Source organism: Aplysia californica, unplaced genomic scaffold, assembly GCF_000002075.1.
Source record: "Aplysia californica isolate F4 #8 unplaced genomic scaffold, AplCal3.0 scaffold00013, whole genome shotgun sequence".
Classification (NCBI taxonomy): Eukaryota; Metazoa; Mollusca; class Gastropoda; order Aplysiida; family Aplysiidae; genus Aplysia; species Aplysia californica.
Window position 1 is genome coordinate 2,935,871 of NW_004797283.1, and position 19,847 is coordinate 2,955,717.

Genomic DNA, 19,847 nt, shown 5'->3' on the forward strand with positions numbered 1-19,847 from the left:
GCAGGTGTTTACAAAAATGCTGATCTGTTAAGACAAATTGATACAAGTCATTGTGCTAAAATTGGAAAACCTGTGTTCAATAGTTGAGGAGATATTTGACAATAAGTTGTGCCATGAATTTTTTAAGCACACTATAGGTTTGTAACTTTGTCATAGAGGTCTCTGATTGGGTGCAGCAATGGAGTGTCGTTTAGTTCGTGCTAGTACCATAAAGAGAGGTCACTGATTCGGTCCAACAACAGAGGGAAAGAACGTAGGTGGTTGGAGGGTGCCTTGGTGTGGTTTACTTCTTCTTTCCTATCAAACTTCTATGGTCCTTATCTCCCCTTCGTCTTTTCTATGTTTGTTACTCTCTTGTAACAGCTCTAATCTTCTGGCTCTCATATGACCTTATGCAGTTGCGAACGCCGTAAAACCTCTACTAAAACTAAAGAGGGAAAGAACCCTGCTGAAGGCACACAAAGGTGAGGAGATCGGGCGTGGGTGGGTGGTTGGAGGGGGCTGCTGGTGGTAGGTTTTGCTTCTTTACTTTTCCTCTGTTGTTTCTGTCTACCTGTCTTACCTTTTCTCAACACTAAATGACTCGCCAACCAGGTCTCCTCCCCCCCAGCGCCTTACGAGTCATTTGAGGTTAAGACTTCTATTGTACGATGTGTTGATGTTGTAACGATATTTGTTCGCTTTTAAGGACAAGAGCGCTAACTCAGATTTCGGGGGTTTCCAAAAATCTTGACCAACACCAAAAGTTGGCATTGCCTACCCAAAAGAGAAGTTTGGTTTCATTGGTGCGTATATTTGTTTGGTTATAAAGCATACTCTCCTTGTCATTTAAAGAAACTGAACAAGGGGCGCAAACTTTACCTTCGATTTTCTCTAAACAAGCCCCTTGTGCTTAAAAACGACCATATCTTCCTCCTGTGTGTGCAGGTAGTCAGGGCACTCCGCCCCCAGTAGCAGCGTCGCCGTCCGGAGCCTCCGCCGAGGAAGTGGAAAGTCTGCAGCGGGAGGTGGACAGTCTCAGGTCTCAGCTCACGGAGAAAGATGCTCAGCTCCAAGCCAGTGTAAGTTACTGCTTTTTGTTTTTACCTGTAACGTCAAGACTCATTCATTATCATTCCAGCATCTGTGGTTTATTGGTTAGGCTCAATACATATCTTTGTCTCTCTCTCTTCCCCCCCCCTCTCTTTTTATCTCTTTCTCTCTCTCTCTCTCGATCTGTCTGTCTGTCTGTCTCTGTCTCTGTCTCTCTCTGTCTCTCTGTCTCTCTCTGTCTCTCTCTCTCTGTCTCTCTCTCTCTCTCTCTCTCTCTCTCTCTCTCTCTCTCTCTCTCTCTCTCACCACTTACAAAAATTTTTTTTTTTTAAACCTAGTGTTGTTGTATCCCCCTGCATGTCACTGTTGAATCTAGTGTGTGGGTGGTTGGCTGGTGCTGTGGTGTGGTTTGCTCCTTCTTTCCTACAAAACATCTATCGTCCTTATCTCCCCTTCTTCTTTTTTTAATGTTTTTTACTCTCTTGTAACACCTCTAATCTTTGGCACTTATATGACCTTATGCAGTTATGAGCACTGTAAAACCTCTACTAAAACAAAAACAATCTAATCTTGTGGCGCTCATATGACCTTATTGTGTTGCAAGTGCCCTAAAACTCTTACGAAAAGAAAAAAATCTTGCTGCAGGCCGCTGGAGGAGACGAAGACAAGGAGAACAACCCAGATGGCGGGGCTGTGCTTCAAGCTTCCCTGGCTCGCCTACAGGGGGAGGTGGCCAGCCGAGACCAGGAGATCTCAGGTCTGAAGGCCGAGGTGACTCGACTGACCACTGAGCTACAACAGGTGTGTGCTCATTTACTCTACATATAATAATACATGTAATAATAATAATAATTATAATAATAATAATAATAGTTATAATAATAATAGATAGTTTTTGTAAAGAGCGCAATTAGATAGTTTTTGTATACAGCGCAAATTCCCCCTCAACAGCAAGCTCTATGCACTTGACAATGTATACTGAGGTGCAAAAGAAACGCGAATATTTATTACAACACAATGATTGGCAAAATGCAACACATAGGTTTCCAGTTATTTGTTGTGTTTATTAGCTGAAACTTTGCACACTTCTTGAGTGACATAGCTGGCATGAACTGAGGATCCGACACATTTATCTGAGCTCACGTTGACCTTGACGGGCAAACTTAGTAACGCGTATGGCCTCCACGTGCAGCGATTATAGCGGGGCATCTTCTGTTCATAGAGTTAATCAAACGGTTGATCTGGCCATTTTGGATGCCACCGAAGATCTGGATGATGGCTGCAGTCAACTGGGCTGCTGGTCGAGGCCGTGGCTGCGTCTGGTTAAGCTGTCTTTAGATCATGTCCAACAAATGTTCAATAGGGTTCAAGTCAGGTGAGTGAGGTGGGTGTGCCAATAAATTGACATTGTTCTGCGCCAAGAAGTTCTGGGTAGCACGTGCGGTATGTGGTTGTGCGTTGCCTTGTTGATATAGGCAGTTACGATGGCTCTGTATAAAGGGCACCACTTGAGGTTCCAAGACTAGTGCAATGTAGCGCTGAGCCGTGATGCCGTTTCCACGTCCTGGACCAATGTTCTGGAAGTTGACAGGTCCCACTCTATGATTCAACGCCATGGTTCCCCATATCATCACGCTCTCGCCTCCCCAGGGGTCACGCTCCAGAATGTTGTTGTCGTCATAGCGAGTCGTGTCTCTACGCCACGCACGGACACGGCCATTCACTGGATCGACGCAGAACCTGCTTTCATCACTGAAGAGGACTCTCCTCCACTGTGCGTTCTGCCAGTTGACATGTGCCTGTGCCCACTGTATCCGTTGCTGTAGATGCCTTGGTGTTAGGACAGCTCCCTAGTAAGGACGCTTGCAGTGAAGACCAGCAGTCACTAACCTCGTTGGCACAGTCCAGCAGCTAAGTTGGCTTCCAGTCGTTCCCATGATTGTTCTGGCAGTCTCTGCACCTGGCAGAAACGGATCGCGGCGGTACCGATGAATGATGACACAATCATGGGCTGGAGTTGTCCCCCTTGGTCTTCCACTTTTTGGTCGATCTGCTGTGGTCGCTGTCGCTTGTAATCGGTTCCGAAGGTGATAAATGGTGCTTAGGTGGACACCAAAAACCTGGGACACCTGTTCCACCGACTCACCGGCCGCCAGTCGCCCGACAGCTCTTTCTCTGTTTTCCCTTGATAACCTTGGCATGTCTGTAGCTCGTCTGTTTCGATATGAATGCAACACTTCGAGGTGCGGATTTTATAGGCATACGCCCAGGACTGAGTGAGCATAAACTCAGGACTGACAATAAGTTGCAAATGTGTCCCAGTGGTGAGTGATGACTCGTGAGTTGTGCATTGCTTACGCAGCCAATGACATCTTTGCGATGCTCAAAAATGCCCAATCAAGACGCTCGAGGCAAGTGTTGACTGATATGAGTTCACATCACACAACTATGAACTCAGCATTGGGCGATTACAACAACATAAAAAATTCGCGGTTTTTTGCACCTCACTATATATTATTACCCCAGCAGATAGCATTCTGATACAATCTCAGTTTCCTGGGAAGCATGCCGTGCAAAACGAACAATTCAGTTTTTAGGCCTGCATAAAGAATGCTTTCTTTAGACATGGTTGAGGTTTTACTCACAGTTGCAGGTTTGCTGTGTGATTTGGCGAGTTCTCTGATCGAACCAAAACTTTTCCTATGTGTTTAAGAACTTTCGTGTCATAGTTTGGTTGGTGCTTTGATGGAATCTTTACATATCTTCATTCTTGTCATAAGACAGGCTAATGCACAAAGTATAATTTTTTTTAAATAGATTTGATGAATCAGTAGTAAATTGCTTATTTCGTACGCTCTGCCAAAGCCAGGCCTGAATTTTGACTGGAACTTCTACTGAAACATTAGAAATGAAGCCTAACAATCTGGCGGAAGTCAGGCTGCACTGCGATGTAAACCAAATTTTTTTGCTTGTCCTTTAGAATTCACTCCACTTGGGGTTAGTCAGGCCTATCAGGAGGGTGACATTTTGCTTTCCTTCCCCAGAAGTCAACACAGTCTGCCGAAGCTTCCTCTCCAGAGTCAGACGCCGCCACCGCAGAGCTCCAGTCGCGGTTACAAGCCAGCGAGTCTCAGGTGGCCGCCCTCACGGAGGAGCGGAACTCTCTGCAGGAACGAGTCAAGAAATCCAACGAGGAGAACCTGAAGCTGGCCAGTAATGTGCGGGTGAGTGGCCACCTCACACAGGAGTACACGCGACACACAGGAGTACACATGACACACTAGAGTACACACCACACACAGGAGTACACGCGGCACACAGGAGTAATAACAATAATAAATCGCATTTATGCTGCGCATTTCCAAAAAATGCTCAATGCGCGTAACATCAAAAAAAGGCATCACATATGTGTATGTATAAAACATTCTATGAGAAAAACGGTCTTGCAGTGAGCTTGGCAATGTGTTCCCACTAAAAATATACAATGCAATACAAATTCATGAACGCTCCCAATAAAATTGAAACTTGAATAAATAGAAATATTCATTAAAAACATTCGTTCTCTATAAATAGAAGTGACATTTCCATTCTCTCTCCGTCTCTCTCTCTCTCTCTCTCTCTCTCTCTCTCTCTCTCTCCCCCTCTCTCTCTCTCTCTCTCCCTCTCTCTCCCTCCCTCTCTCTCCCTCTCTCTCTCTCCCTCTCTCTCCCTCTCTCTCCCTCCCTCTCTCTCTCCCCCCCTCTCTCTCTCGCTCCCTCCCTCTCTCTCTCTCTCTCTCTCGCTCCCTCCCTCTTTCTCTCTCTCTCTTGCCCCACACGCGAGTACACGCCTCACTCACCTGTACACACAACACACTCGAGTACACGCCTCACACAGGAGTACACGCCTCGCACAGGAGTACACAGGACACACAGGAGTACACGCCTCACACAGAAGTACTCGTGACACACGCGAGTACATGTTATTTAGTCATTGTCACCTGGTGTTATTATAATGGCTGCCACACCTCTAGCTTTTCTGAGTGGGAAATTTTGTCAACCTGATTTATTTCCTGTCAGCAACATATTAGGCAAAAGTAACGTAAAATTTCATGCTACATATCCTCAGGGGGAAAAAATACACTCTTTTCTGCAACTCCGAAAAATCAGCTGTGGGTGGTGGCGAGTGCTCTGGTGTGGTTTGCTTCTTCTTTCCTATCAAACGTCTATCGTCTTTATCTCTCCTCCTTCTTTTTTGTGTGTGTTACTCTCTTGCAACACCTCTAATCTTCAGCAATTTTATGACCTTATTGTGTTGTAAGTGCTGTAAAACGCTTACTAAAACTTGTTTAACTCAGCTAGTTTTCACTTTCTGCATGCTTGTCTTTCACTTATGTGACTGGTTTTTTTCTTTGTGTGTGTGTGTGTGTGGTGCAGACGTTGGAGGAAGAGAAGCAGAACGCGGGCGGAGACCTGCGGGAGGAGATGGAGACGTTGAAGAAGGAGCAGGACGACCTCTTGGTTCTGCTGGCCGACCAGGACGCCAAGATCGACAAGTACAAGACCAAGTTGAAGGAGCTCGGACAAGAGGTAGGGGGCGCTGCATATTTAGGGGGGGGGGGGTGTCCTTTATTGATTTTGCCATGAGAGCGGTTTTGGCGGGTGCTCTGGTGTGGTTTTCTCCTTTTTTCCTAAAAAAAATCTGTTAGTGGGTGGTTGGCGGGTGTTCTGGTGTGGTTTTCTCCTTCTTTTCTATAAAAAATCTCTGTTAGTGGGTGGTTGGCAGGTGCTCTGGTGTGGTTTTCTCCTTCTTTCCTATAAAAAATCTCTGTCAGTGGGTGGTTGGCGGGTGCTCTGGTGTGGTTTGCTCCTTCTCTCCTATTAAACATCTTTATCTCCCGTCCTTTTTTGTTTATGTTACTCTCTTGTAACACCTCTAATCTTTGGCACTTAAATGACCTCATTGTATTGCAAGTTATTTCAAAAATTAGACACTCAGTAATCCGAGAAATGGTGGGCACAAGTTAAATGAGAGTCATGCGTCACATCCAACACCAAAGAATCACAACATGCGTACATAAAACAATTTGATGGCAACAAGGCTAGAGGGCAACCGAGGAAGACCTGGATAGATGGAGTCAGGGAAATATTAACCACCTGCGACACCCAAAAGGGTAGAAGCGGCGGGCAACAGTAAAGTAAAGTAAAGTATTGCAAGTGCAGTAAAACTCTTATGAAACCCCCCCCCCCCAAAACATCTGTCGTTCTTGTCTACCATCCTTTTCTTTGTATGTTGCTCTCCAGTAAAACCTCTAATCTTTGGCACTAAAATGACTATTTGTGTTGCAAGTGTATTAAAACTCTTACTTAAATCTAAAACCTCGACACAGGTTCTGTTGTAGATAAACATTTTGGAGAGTTAAGACGTGTGTGTTGGTGGTTGGTGGGTGCTCTGGTGTGGTTTGCTCCTTCTTTCCTATCAAACATTTTGTGGTGTTGGTGGCCTAGTGGTTAGGCTCATCATCATCCAGTGCCAGATCTGCGACAGACATCGGCGATCATGGTTTTCCATTCTTTCCTTTGCTCGGATGCTCTCAAAAAAGCTACGTTTCCCTGATCTTTTCCTGTTACCCATTTGTTTAGGTTCCCTAAGTATGTTGTTCTGGGCCTACCCCTGCCTCGCTTGCCCTCAATTTTGCCAGTGAGAGCTAGATGTTCAAGACCCTTGTGGTTAGGCTACCGGACTCGTAATTGCGAGGTTGCGGGTTCCGGGATTCGAGTCTTGGGGACCAACGTTGTGTCCTTGGGAAGGGCTCTTTACACAAATTATCCTCACTTCACCCAGGTGGGAATGGGTACCTGGCCATACACAGCGAAAGATCTTGTCAGCATGTTAGTGTTTTAGCACCTGTAAATGGCTGCTTGCACTGTATGCTTCCTAGGAAGTTGAGGTTGTTTCAGAATGCTCTCTGGTCTGCTAGAGTAATAATAGTATATATTGTGAAGCGCATAGAGCTTGCTTTTGAGCGGGGATTTACGCTATACAAAATGATATCTATTATTATTATTTTTGATGTAGCGTTCTCACTTTAACCATAATGCCATCTCTTTTCAGGTTGAGGACGACGACGATGATGATGATCTAGATGACGATGATGATGACGATGATGAGGGAGATGCTGACTGATCTAGAGGACAATAGTGATAACCAATTTATGCCAAGTTTTGAGCGTGTGTTGTATAATTTTGAATGCCGACGTTGAGGTTGTCTGAAAAGTTTGAGCTGGATATTGTTGTGGCTGTGGGTAATGCTGGAGACTTTTGACAACTCTCTACCCGAAGACTTGATTCTACCCGAAGACAGGATTACCGCATGCTTTAGTTTGTCTTGCCAGCTTGCTTTGTCCGATAAACACTGCGGCAAAAGTGCCAGAAGTCTTTTGGTTTCAGATTCTCTGACAGGTTGCTTTTTGGCTTTATGATTATGATTTGTGCTTAATGTGGATACTAATTTGTCGTTTTTTCTTTTTCTTTTTGCAGAGAAAAAAAGGGAACTCATGTTGGATGGATGTAATAGTTTTTTTTCAAAAGTTATGATCATGTGGCTTTTAAAAAATTAGGTCTAATATCAGTATCCACGATGAAAAATAAAAGTTCACATTAGATAAATTTTGTTAGAAAGTAAGAGGTATTTAGGTTCTTCATAGTTTAAACCTGGGGTGATGATGAGTTGGAAGGTGACTATAAATGACATTTTCTTTAAAAGAAAAGGAACAATAAAGGAAAGTGTGAAGGGTGAATGATGATCTGTGAGTGTGAGTGGTGAAACAAGATACTGCCAGAATGCTTGGTTCCCTTTGCTTGTGGAGGAAATTATGGAGGCATTCATAATACGCTGCAATATCTCTATGTTTGTTTAATTAAGTACTGTTGTATGTGTGGATACTTATAATATAAGCCTGAATGACTGTGTTTATATACTTTGCTTCTTTTGATCATTCAGTGCTTTTGTAGGCCTGTGTTTTCCCCTGAAGATATTCCCTGTCCCCTTTTGGTTTGTGGAGTTTTCCTTCCCCTTGTTGATTTGCTTGGCAAAGTGTGCTTGGAGTTGTGAGAATGGTGAAGCGTGAGGAAGAAGCAATTCTGTCTGATCATTTTATTAAGGAAAATAAACATTTTTATGTTGTCCACGTAGACTTTTCCTCCTCGGTTTTTCTCTGGATTTTTTTGTTTTGTTGCCAGAGCTTTTAGCTTCTTACACAAAGACAGCAAGACTCAGCTTTGGTGTACCTGTGATTGGTGGCGTCTCCGTGTACATTCTGTCTATGGAGATGTCAGTGAGGAAGACCGTTGTGTTCCTTCCCTAGTTTTGGCGGGTGTTTTCCTTGTCTACCCTCCCAGTCCTACCGATAACCATTTTGTTCTCCTACCAGTAGCCATGGTTTTACATCTCATGACAACAGATTTTTCAAGTTTTGAATCCTTTTTTTGTTTCTTGTTCCTTGTAAGAACGCAAGTCTCCCTCAGTGAATTACCATCAGTCATTGCATTGCATATATGTGTCACGACGCGGTGGAATCAGGCGCTCGTCAATTTTCGGGCATGTGGAGTTATTGGTATCATCTTAAAGCTAGTTCAATTGTCTTGATAACGCTGAAAAAAATGCCCATATATCTTGAATAGAAGTCAAGATATTTGATATTGATGAAAGTTGGGTTGCCTGGTTTCAAAGGTAGAATTAACGAGAAAATGGCCACCAAAGTTTGGTTATTTCCATAACTTGATAGTCCGTGGAAACTGAAAACTTACATTTTTGTGCCTTTAATCAATGTTTTTCCTGTAAAAATCCACCCAGAAATGTGTTCTTAAATGGACAACAATGGTTTTAAGCTGAAAAAGAAAAATTCGATAAAAATTACCAAAGTGGCAGAAAAATGCCAGTTTCTTCAATTTCATTATTTTGACGAGCGCCTGATTTCACCACGTTGCATCACATATGTGCATTTGGACATTTCATTGCATTCAGATATAGCATTACATTTACTTTTGGCATTTATATTTTTAAATCTGTGTTTTGTTGTTCAATTGTAAAAGAGATTTTCTGCTCTGTATGGAATAGTTTTGTCACAAGGTCAGAAGTTCACCAGTCATTCTTTACAAAAACAAAGCAGTGGTTTGAACGCTCTGTTTGGTCGTCAGTGCGGGTTGTCTGTGAGATGACTGTCAATCAGAAGAAGTTCCAATAGATAAATTGGCCCCTGGTGTTGGTAAAACTGTGATTTGATCTCTTGTGTAACCCCTTCATTTTCAACCATATATGATATTTACAATACGTAGACGGACAGTTTGTTTGCATTAATTATTTCGAAACCATTTATAACTTTTTATAGACAGTCATTTGGAATTTGAAAGAGGGGACTGTTTTTGAGAAGTTCTTTGATGTTTCTGTCTAATTTTTTCAATTGTTGAATATCGTACTCAATGCAAAAGCTGAATAGTAGGGACTGGAAATATGACTGATGGTGCGGAGAGTTCACGTTTGGACGATTCTGTGCAGCCATGTTGGAGTTCCTCATGCACTCTGAAAATATTCTCTGTTTGTGTGGGTTGTACCATGGTGAACTCTGATCTCTCTGCACTGCTGAAATAGGGATATGATTGCCAAAGGTTTTCAATTTGCTTGATGAGTGAATACTTTGGATAAGTCGCTGTTTGTGAAATATTTTCTTGTCGCTGTTTGTGAAATATTTTCTATCCTTGTCCTTTTTCCTTTTTTTTTTCTTATCTCTGTGTGCCTTGCTAAAGGTTATGAAGTGACACTGTAGGTTCTAAGGGGAATGTAGGAGATAAGCGTAGGTTAAGGGCATGACTCACTGCTAAGAGCTAACTGTGTGACTCACTCACAAAAGTTATTGAGACTTAACTCTTTATTTCTGAGGGAGGGCAAACCCACTCTCCCGGGCCCTTTATTCAGTACTAAATCTACAAATGACAAACACGTCACTAAATTGGTTATTAAATCAAAACAAGTGAACCTATTTTGATAGTTCTTCATCTAACGAATGAAATTCCGATAAAAGAGACCAGTTTTCGGTAAATGCTAAAAAGTAGGTTGATGTCGAAGTCGTCGTAAAGGAATGTGCCCAAGCTGCTGTCGGTGGCGCACTGGCACAGTGGTTCCGACTGCGAGCCGCTGGTTAAGAGTTTCAAATGTGACTCAATATCGCACAGTGGGACTCAAGTACTTTCAATTAGAGCTGTACCCCGGTAGCAAACCCGTTCGTGCTCGCAAGCCCCTAGTTCAAGTCACAAGCCTCAAATCGCTAGGTCAAATCATATCAAATCACCAGCATGATAAGTTGAGTCTAGTCAAGTTCACACCAACTAGCAATCTGCGAAGCCACTCGTGTCAGACCCCACTCATCCTCCCCACCCTGCTTGCAATCCGCGAAGCCACTTACATCAGAAAAAGAGAGAGGGAGAGAGAGAGACCCCGCTCACAATGTCACTGCACAGCGGGACCACACTAGAGCTGGAGTCTGCTCAATTAATCGAAGGCTTGCTAGCAGCGGACGGCCGCCAAGTCTCAAATCTCACTCGCAGCACAGCAAGACACTCGAGTCCTATGATTTGATTTGTCTGCTCGCAACCTGACAAGACTGTCTGCGAGTCACAACACACCGGAAGTTCCACCCGGTAGCGAGCGGGAGGCAAAGCAAAGCACAAGCCTGCTTACAAGCCTCTGGCGCAAGCCGTCCACGGCTCGCAAGCATTCGATTAATCGAGCAGACTCCAGCTCTACTTTCAATACCTCATGCTGTGACTCAAGAGCTCCGTGGAAGTTACACCGTGACTCTGGTGTGACTCCTGAGGTCCCAAGAAGTGTAGAATGCTAGTCTACGAGGAGCTCTAAAGCTTCTGTCAATCACACAATATTTCTGTCGCTGATGGTTGCCAAGTAACCAGTGAGAGATGGGCAATCCAAGTGGTGGACAGTGTACCTTTCCCAAGGACAAACTTCCTACCGGGCTGTCCTGGGAATGGAACCCGAGATGTTATAATTGCAACTTAAATGTCTTTCTGGTGAAACGAGAGCAACATAACTTTCAAGTGCTTGTAAGAGGTTCCTGATTGGACAAAGAACGTGTATATACTTAGACCAGCCTGAGTGTTTACCTACCTTTGATGATTATTGCATGAGGGAAGCATAAGGACCGAGTGCATTATGTTGGCTGTTCTTATAGTCTTCATAGCACCTTCAAAACAATGATGTGGAGAAATGCTTTTTTTTTTTCAAATTACTTTTTACTATGCGAATAGCGTTAGTGTAAATGAGGTAACTTGACAAGAAAAGAATGTGGTACCTGTGTGCTATCCTAATGTGAGAAAGATGTAGAATCTGATTTGACAGCATGTATGAGTTCGCAGAGATTTGTGAATCTATATCAGACTCGGTACTGTTGATTGTGGCAGTACACCACTATAATGTCTTGTTCATCAGTTATCAATCATGTTGATACCAAGTAGAGAGAATGTTTATTGATCACTGTCACTTGTACTGTAAATATATTTAAATACAGTAACTAAAACTAACATGAAGATTTGACCTTGTTTTTTCTTAAATATGTGTGTTTTGTGTTTCTGCAGTCTGTCCTCACCCTTACTATCATTATTTTTCCTCTACTTCTTTTGTATGTTTGTCACTCGTTTGTGAACTGTGAACTGCTATTTCCGGGGTGCCTTGATAATCGAAGCAGACTTTGTGCTGTTAAGGCTAGAACGGTGAGCAGAGTAAACCTCATTCCCCTTTTGGACTTCTCTGTTGACATTCACTCCTTGGCGCTCATATGACCTTATGCTGCTGCGAGTGCTGAAAACCTTACTAAAACTAAACAGAACATAGTTGTGGAGCGAACAGTGGAGTACCGTTAAAACCTGCTCTTAGTTAAGTTTTAGTTGAGGTTTTGCCGGGCTCGCAACTACATAAGGTCATATGAGCACCAAGGGGTGGATGTCAACAGAGAAGTCCTTTCAGGGAATCAGACTTACTCTGTTCACCACTCTAGCTTCAAAGCACAAAGTCTGCTTCAACTGTCAAGGCACCCCTGAAATAGCAGGTCACACGAGCGTGACAAACATACAAAAGAAGTAGAGGAAAAAAGACGATAGTAAGGATTAGGAAAGAAAGAGCAGCAGTTCCCTGTTGCAGTTCAGGCACAGTTATGAGCATGACATAGATGAATCAGTCCATTTACAATTCTACTGTGCATATGGACAGGTTAATGTCATTTGGGAATGGCCTAAAGACACTTCTGTCAGCAGCACTGTTCCAGGGGGTAAAACCTGCTCTAACGGCCACACACTCGAGACAACCCCCTGTACAAACAGCATTTCCCACTTCCTCAACTTGTGGGTTTTTTTCTATATTATAACACCCCTGATCTTCTGGTAGGAAAGATCTACACCTAGCCTTCTCGGACAATGGCGAAAAATCTCGGAGGTCCTGTCTGCAAATTGCGCACGTTAAAGATCCGTCGTTGGTGGTCTAAAATCGAGAAAAGTCAAGAGTAGGCTTCGGACGTCACCCGGGGAAAATTCAAAATTTCCTACAATTGAAAATGTTTGGTGTTCTTGCGCGCTCATGTGACCTTATGCAGTTGCAAGCGCTGTGAAACACTTACCAACCCCCCTCCCCAATATAAAACAAAAACAACCTATATTATGATACTTCCCTAGAAGACCACCTATCTAAGATAATCACTTTTCTCCTTGACAGTGGGTTGTTGTGTAGGACAGGTACAACAGTACTCACTGACCTGTTCAGGGTGTAGTGAGGTCAGACTTCCTGAGACCAGCAGAGTTTTGTTAGTTTTAGTAGAGGTTTTTCGGCGCTCGCAACTGCATAAGGTCATATGAGCACCATGAGTTCAGTTAGCCACGTTCACCAGTGTGGCATCAGGGGTCTAAAGGTTAGGCTGTTGGGCTCACAACTGAAGGTTGTGGGTTCGAACCCTGTCAGAGGCCTCCTGTCATGTCCACTGGACAGGCTCTTTACATGAATTTTCCTCACTTTCACTCAGGTGGGAATGGGTACCCAGCAAAAGGCAGCAAAAGATCTTGTCAGTTTATTTTGTTAGTGTTTTCAGCACTTAATCAGCTGTTTGCACTGTACGATTCCCAGGAAGCAAGAACATTTCTGAAGGTTCTATCATCTGCCATGGTAATAATGTAGGTTGTAAAGCACATATGTGCAATGCAAATGCTAATTACTATTATAATTATTAATGATAACGTAAAAAGAGGCTTGAAGAGGAAGACATTCCATAACAAGTTTATTGATAATGCTTGGTAAATCTGCTACAAAAGTTTCGATGAAGGTTTGAGCCACTAAAAAAAATCAACATCGTCAGTTCTTCTGATGCCCATTCCTACTTCTTTTTTCCTAAAACAGCTGGATTTAAGAAAGGTCTTTTTTTATACTGATAAAGATTTTGAAAACATACAAGAAGGAGAGGTCACTACATTCACCAGATCTTTTAACCAAGCAAAACGAAAGGTTTCTGATCAACATTGAATAAACATAAATTATAAAACATATATAAATATCACACTAAAGTGTTGTACAAAATGGAAGAGAAAAGCTCAAAGTTATCTCGTTTTATCCTTGTTCTTCATATAATCATAATGTGTTGCAGAAGAATGCAAGTGGCAAAGAAGTAGTCTAGTCACTTCTGAAGGGATATATAAGTTGGAAGTTGGTTATTTTATCCACAGACATTTTGTCTTTGAACTTTTGATTTTCAGACTGACAAACTTTGTAGAGGCAATGTTAGCCCTTACATTAATATTCAGCTTTAACCTTTGAACTTTTCAGTGTTTTACCCCAAATTTTGGTACCATGTGTCTATCAGAATTATGAGTCTTTGTAGTTCAAACTATGTCATAAGATTAAGTCATATGACATTCAGATGCACGGAAGAATTTCAAAGATACATAGATTGAAACACTCCAAACATAATTTTGATTGAAACCGAAATGGACAACAATCCTTTTACAACTTATGTGCACTTTGACATATTTTTCAATTGTAATTTCCAAAGCAACATCAAATTTTTTCAGTTCTTATCCAGCTGCAAGTTTTGAGAGTATTGTACTAAATGAGCAGACCAAGCAAGGCAAACTATTACTTGCGCCATTTTCTTCACATTGCAAAATGCTTATTTTTCGTACTGGTTATAACTTCATCTGTCATTATATGGTATCAACATAGTAAACGACAGTGTCCTTCTCTTGTGTCGCCATCTTGGTCCAGCCTCTGACCTTAGGCAGAGTGGGTCATGTAAGGATTTTTGTACCGAAGACCCCTGCAAAAGTTGTGGACACGTGTTTGACAGTGATGACATTTGTATCATACCACACTACAAGAATGAATGCTTCAGTGCTGCATAGGGTTAAAATGCACTCGATTTAATTCATAGAGTTCTACTGGCTTTTTGCATTTGCTATAAAACATTTATCGTTGTTCCTCTCCACTCAATTCAGTCTAGTCATATGTATACAAAACATCAAAATATCACAGACGTAACATGCTAAATTAAAGTCAGGGTGCCACTTACATAGTCATTATAATGTTTATCGAAACAGGCATGTTGATGCTTCAGAAGAATCAGGGACTGGACATTTTCAGCAGTAAGTTCACTTTGGCACTGTGGCATATTATGCACATTTTGTTGTTTTTTACATTTCAAAACTGATCTATCTATGCTTTAATAAAAAGGCTGAAATTACAGATGCTCCAAATATTCCACCTGAATTCCTTTGAAAGTCTACAGAATCTTAATATTTTAGAATCACAGTTTACCTGATGATTTCTTTCTCTTTAAGATAATATGTGAATCCTTTTTACATTTGCTTTATCAATCACATCCATCTTTCTTGTTTGAATAGTTCTAGTTGTCCGTTTTATTTGTTTGGAGCTTATTCCTCTGAGAACTGAGTATCCCTCTGGGTACAGCATGCAGTAGAGTTCTGGCATGAAAAATACTGAAAGCCACACCACAAACATATCACCCAAGGCACCCATAAATCTATCAGAAATATGAGTAGAAAGTTTAAATATTTAGCAAAAAGACCATAAAGTTCAACAAGAAAAGACAATCGTTTCACAGTGTGATATGAACAGGGGCACACGTGTATGTGAAAAAAACAGAAAACATACATTTGTGGTACATAATATACCAACTGGCTATGGAAAAAGCAGTTTATGATACACATTAGAATCCATATTGGGGGTGAAAAACGTTCTCTTTTTATGTACATGTTTATCATAAATATAACTTTTTTTAAAGTTACGGTGTCATAAGATAGCAAAAATGTTCACACTTCAAGATTAGGCAGGGTTTTGTCAGAGGGTGTAAATTATTCAGAAACAGTTTAAATCAACAGTAAAAACACAATATGAAAATGTATGTCCAAGAACGTACGGAATACCCACGTTACACTTCATGCAAGTGGCTGCTACACCTCCTAGAAAACTTACGCTTTCCATTTCTCAATGGCAAAAACATTTCAGAAAAGTAATACACTCGTCTTCTTCCTCTGCTTTTGGCAATCACTCAGAACAGAAAGAGTCAAGGACAAAGATCCGAAATAATTGGAAGAAATGAGTTACCTAGGATGATAGAAAGGAAAAAGTAGTTGAGGTGGAAAGGATTCGGAACAACTGTTATATCTACTGATTGCTTCACCGGCTAGAAAAGGTGTGGCATTCAATTTCCGTTTCTATCCCATAATCCTCCACCAAGAAATCGAAAGTCAGCATCGGGAGGAACAGGAGATGGAAACATAAAGTCAGAATGCTGAGACGGTCAACGAAAAGGAAACACAACTATCAAAAGTTATTGTACATGAAGTTTGCATGCATATCACATTCACAAAAGACAATATCTCGTGGGTTTGAAGACCTTCCCCATTAATCCCTCTATCAGTATTCCAATGCTGACAGAACAATTTGTTTAGTAAGAAAAAAAAATTAAACCTCACAGAAAAATTATCTTTTGGTACAGCAGGGGCTTGTAAAGAGATAATTAAGACTAAATTTTCTTTCTTTGCTGCGCATAAACCTCTGTTATGAAAATGTTTTTGCCCTCTTGGTCTAGGATTTTTTCATTGACTCACAGTTGAATGTTGCGATAGCTATATCTACACACCTTTCTACTACATTTCCCAACCATATCTTTCCTTCACAATTTACCTCTGTGGCAGATGAAATAATACTGTTTCTATACCACAGTCGTAGATTATGATCAATACAGAGAAATGTCATCTTCTCCTCCATATCACTAATAGCGTAAACATTATTGAGCGAAAAATATTTCATAATTAGTAGAAAAAGCCGCCAAATTTGCAGGGTTTTTTTTTTTAGCTTAGGATCAGTGCTTTCTTGATAACAGTTTACTAGAAAACCACCACTATAAAAGCTTTTTCTTCCACAATGTGGCCAAAGTCAAACAAAGAGGCCTACAATTTAAAAAAAGATTGTTTTACAATGTAGGTCGGCCTACATTCCCCTTTGGGTTGCTAACAAATGTGGGGAAAAAATCCCTTGGCTAACCATTTTTACGTATGCAACAAGAAGGTCATGAGTTAAATTTCTTCTAAACCCAAGCCACTGCGAGGAAGAAAGCTGTACACCGTTAAATTATGGAACCTAAGTGGCTCAAATATAGTGGATATTTTCTTTCTGTCCTTCAGTTCTGTTTATAAGATTATAAGGATAAAGCCTTTGGCATTCCAAATACATTGTGTTGTTATTATGTCGCACGTATGACAAAACAAAGCGAGTGCAGACACAAGCAAATCCACAAGAGAGGACTGGTGAGGAGGTGGCCGAGGGGTGTGTCGGGAGGCAACTGCACACATCAAAGGACCGTCACTGACCGGTAGTTGGTGATGTTCACAGACCTGTGGAAGGGACGAAAGATGAGGACGGTGGGGTTGTGTCAGGTGTTGGGAGGTGGGAAATGTTGCAAAGACAGATTGTAACAGTTGATGATTGCACAGAGCATGCTGAAGAGCGTGGATATGCACTATATAGGTACACTTATGATGATGATGATGATGATGATGATGATATTATTATTATTATTATAATCTTTATTATTATTATTATCATTATTATTCACTGTTCAGCATGATTATTGATAGCAAGAAGGAGTATCATTAGTTCTCTACCCTGAAAATGAAACTGTCATACAACGATGAAACTTAGAAAATATAATGTATAAGAAAAAATTGGGAATCTGAAAATTTGAATCACAACGCGGTAGAATCAGGTGCTCGTCAATTTTTGGGCATCTAGAGTTATTGGTATCATCTTAAAGCTTGTTCGTTTGACCACCTTTTAATTTAAAAAAAAATACATGCCTTTCTTGAATAGAAGAGAAGATGTTTGCTATTGAAGAAGGTGGGGGTTGCCTGGTTTCAGAGGTTACATTAGCGAGAAAATGGCCGCCAAAGTTTGGTGATTTCCAAAGTCTGAGAGTTCTTGGAAACTGAAAATTTAAAATTTACTCTGCCTTTGATCAATATTTTTCAATAAAATCCACACAGAAATATGTTTCAAATTGACGTACAAGGTGTTGAGCAAAAAAAAAAAAAAAAAGAGAAAAAAATGGTCAAACTAGAGGAAAATGCTGATATCTTCGATTTCATTATTTTGACGAGAGCCTGATTTCATCATGATGCCTCACATTCGTTCTCCGTATGTGTGTTTGACTATGTGGGTGCACGACTGTATGTTTGTTCTCTTTGATCTCGAGCACATACCTGACCACATTCTGGTTGACGATAGATTTGCATGGTGTGGTCTTGGGCCCCTGTGATGGCATGAAGATCCTGCCGCTCTTGTTCACCACGTTGACTGGACGCTTGTCTTTGATGCCGTACGGGTCCTTCGATTTGAGAGGGTACGGCTCAAATGTACCAGCCTTCATGCCACCCATCTGTTGAATAAGAAAGAAAAAAATAAGTCTTAACAATGAAGAAATATTGGTGTAATTCCTCAATATTCAAATTGTGGTCCGAAAATACTTTCAACGAATTCTTACTGCAGATCTGAAATACAGTTGAACCTGCTGTTATTGCCACCCGTCCAAGACAATCGTCCACACACACACACTCACAAACACCCATACAACCACCCACACACACATTCATTGAAACAGACATGTGGTAACATCTTTAAACACCTCTAAGTAAGACATATCTCAGATAGGTATTCAGAAACATCCTCTGAAAAAATCCCCAACAACTCAGCCGTCAACATTCCCTGTCGTCACTCACCACTTTCCCGGGGTTGCTAGGTCTGAACGGTGGACCGACATCCTTCTTGGTAACGTCTGCCGATTTTCTCAAGGGCGGGAGAGGTTTGTCCGTCCTGTAAGGGTTGCCGTCAAAGTAGTCGGAAGGGTGCATGTTGAGGTGGAAGGCGCCTGCCTTCAGCTGGGCCTTATGTTGAGCAACTTCTTTCTGATATGCAGATTCAAATTTTTTTTTTAATAAGCTCACAGACACCAAAACATCTTCAATCAAAAGACACATCTTTTTGAATATATATGTACTAAAACTATATTATTTAAAATGCTATGAAACAACTCAATGTATTAATGTACTTGCATTGAGTAACCTACCTTTGAAATTTGCTGTTCTTATTTTTCATATTTAGCTCACTGACTTCAAAAAGATTTTCCGAGAGGAGACTACCTTAAAACCTACTTGATTCAATGTTCAATAAAGATATTAGTAAAATAAATAAGTAAACATTCATAACTTTTTTTCCCTACCATTTCCTCTTTCTATAACCCCATCTCTTTACCTCCTTTGTTTAATCTAGAACCTAGTGACGTCAATGCACTTACAAATTGGCATAGCTAAAAGGCAAAACCAAAACAAAAATGCACTGGCCGTAAAAAAATAAGCATGCATGGCAAGTTTTACCTTTATTAGATGACAAATAGCCTAGTTAAACAGTTTTTTCTATAGATCTCTAAAGTAGCAAAAATTAGTTGTGCCATTTTGCTAGCGCATGACGATATGATACTTCTACTAAACCAGATTGCAAAGAATTATGAACACATTTTTGAAGAAAACACTCATCTGGAATTCAGTCTAGAAAAATGAGCCAAATTGTACACGTTAAACACCCATTGCAACACTGGAAGTTTATTTAAGTGGTGAGACCTCCAAGTTTAACATCCATCTCCAATACGACCGAGCTAAATGGGAAATATTTCCCCATCCAAATTTGTACAAAGTGTCTTTCCCCAAGGACACAATGTCGAACCAACTGAGCCTCAAAAATGCAAACCCACAATCTCCAGTAGGCTAACCACTAGATAACTGATGCTACTCCTCAAACTATGGAAGAAAATCATGCTCTTGCGATGTCTTTACTGACCCCAGGCTCCACACAAAGAAGTACCCAAGTCTGTTTTGTTCTTTCAAGATCATTTGACTTTCTTGTCAGATTTTGTGTTCACCCCGTTCATTTCTACTCCTCTAGTTCCACTCACTCAGAATAGGTTACTAGTGTTTTAAGCAATTCATCATTGGTGAACGAACCTGTGATCAGTATTTAGCTTATTTCTGTCATAACCATTCAGATCATCTAAGAAAATTATGAATTGTATCGCAGATTGCAAAGAATCATGAACACGTTTTTGAAGAAAACACTCATCTGGAATTCAGTCAAGAAAAATGAGCCAAATTGTACATGTTAAACACCCATTGCAACACTGGAAGGTTATTTAAGTGGTGAGACCTCCAAGTTTGGGCTAA

The 19,847-nt window shown here is 41.2% G+C and overlaps 2 protein-coding genes across 7 annotated transcripts in view; one reads left to right on the forward strand and one right to left on the reverse strand.

The window, feature by feature from the left end:
* LOC101857850 (general vesicular transport factor p115) overlaps window positions 1-8,204 on the forward strand; it is a 33,018-nt gene extending 24,814 nt beyond the window's left edge. Inside the window, exons 18-22 of the mRNA XM_005090188.3 lie at window positions 928-1,061; window positions 1,678-1,833; window positions 4,077-4,256; window positions 5,448-5,600; window positions 7,126-8,204. Coding sequence (XP_005090245.1) covers window positions 928-1,061; window positions 1,678-1,833; window positions 4,077-4,256; window positions 5,448-5,600; window positions 7,126-7,197 — 695 coding nt within the window. The 3' untranslated portion in view covers window positions 7,198-8,204. The remainder of the gene's footprint in view (window positions 1-927; window positions 1,062-1,677; window positions 1,834-4,076; window positions 4,257-5,447; window positions 5,601-7,125) is intronic.
* A 5,121-nt stretch (window positions 8,205-13,325) lies between these two features.
* Window positions 13,326-19,847, reverse strand: part of LOC101858321 (UPF0602 protein C4orf47 homolog) — a 28,331-nt gene continuing 21,809 nt past the window's right edge. For 5 of the 6 annotated variants that reach the window (XM_035970808.1, XM_035970812.1, XM_005090192.3 and 2 more), the window contains 3 exons: window positions 18,354-18,539; window positions 17,838-18,013; window positions 13,326-16,973 (listed from right to left, as the gene is read on the reverse strand). In XM_035970808.1, the coding sequence (XP_035826701.1) occupies window positions 16,931-16,973; window positions 17,838-18,013; window positions 18,354-18,539 (405 nt within the window). In that variant the 3' untranslated portion in view covers window positions 13,326-16,930. The remainder of the gene's footprint in view (window positions 16,974-17,837; window positions 18,014-18,353; window positions 18,540-19,847) is intronic. The other variant, XM_005090193.3, reaches the window with a different exon arrangement.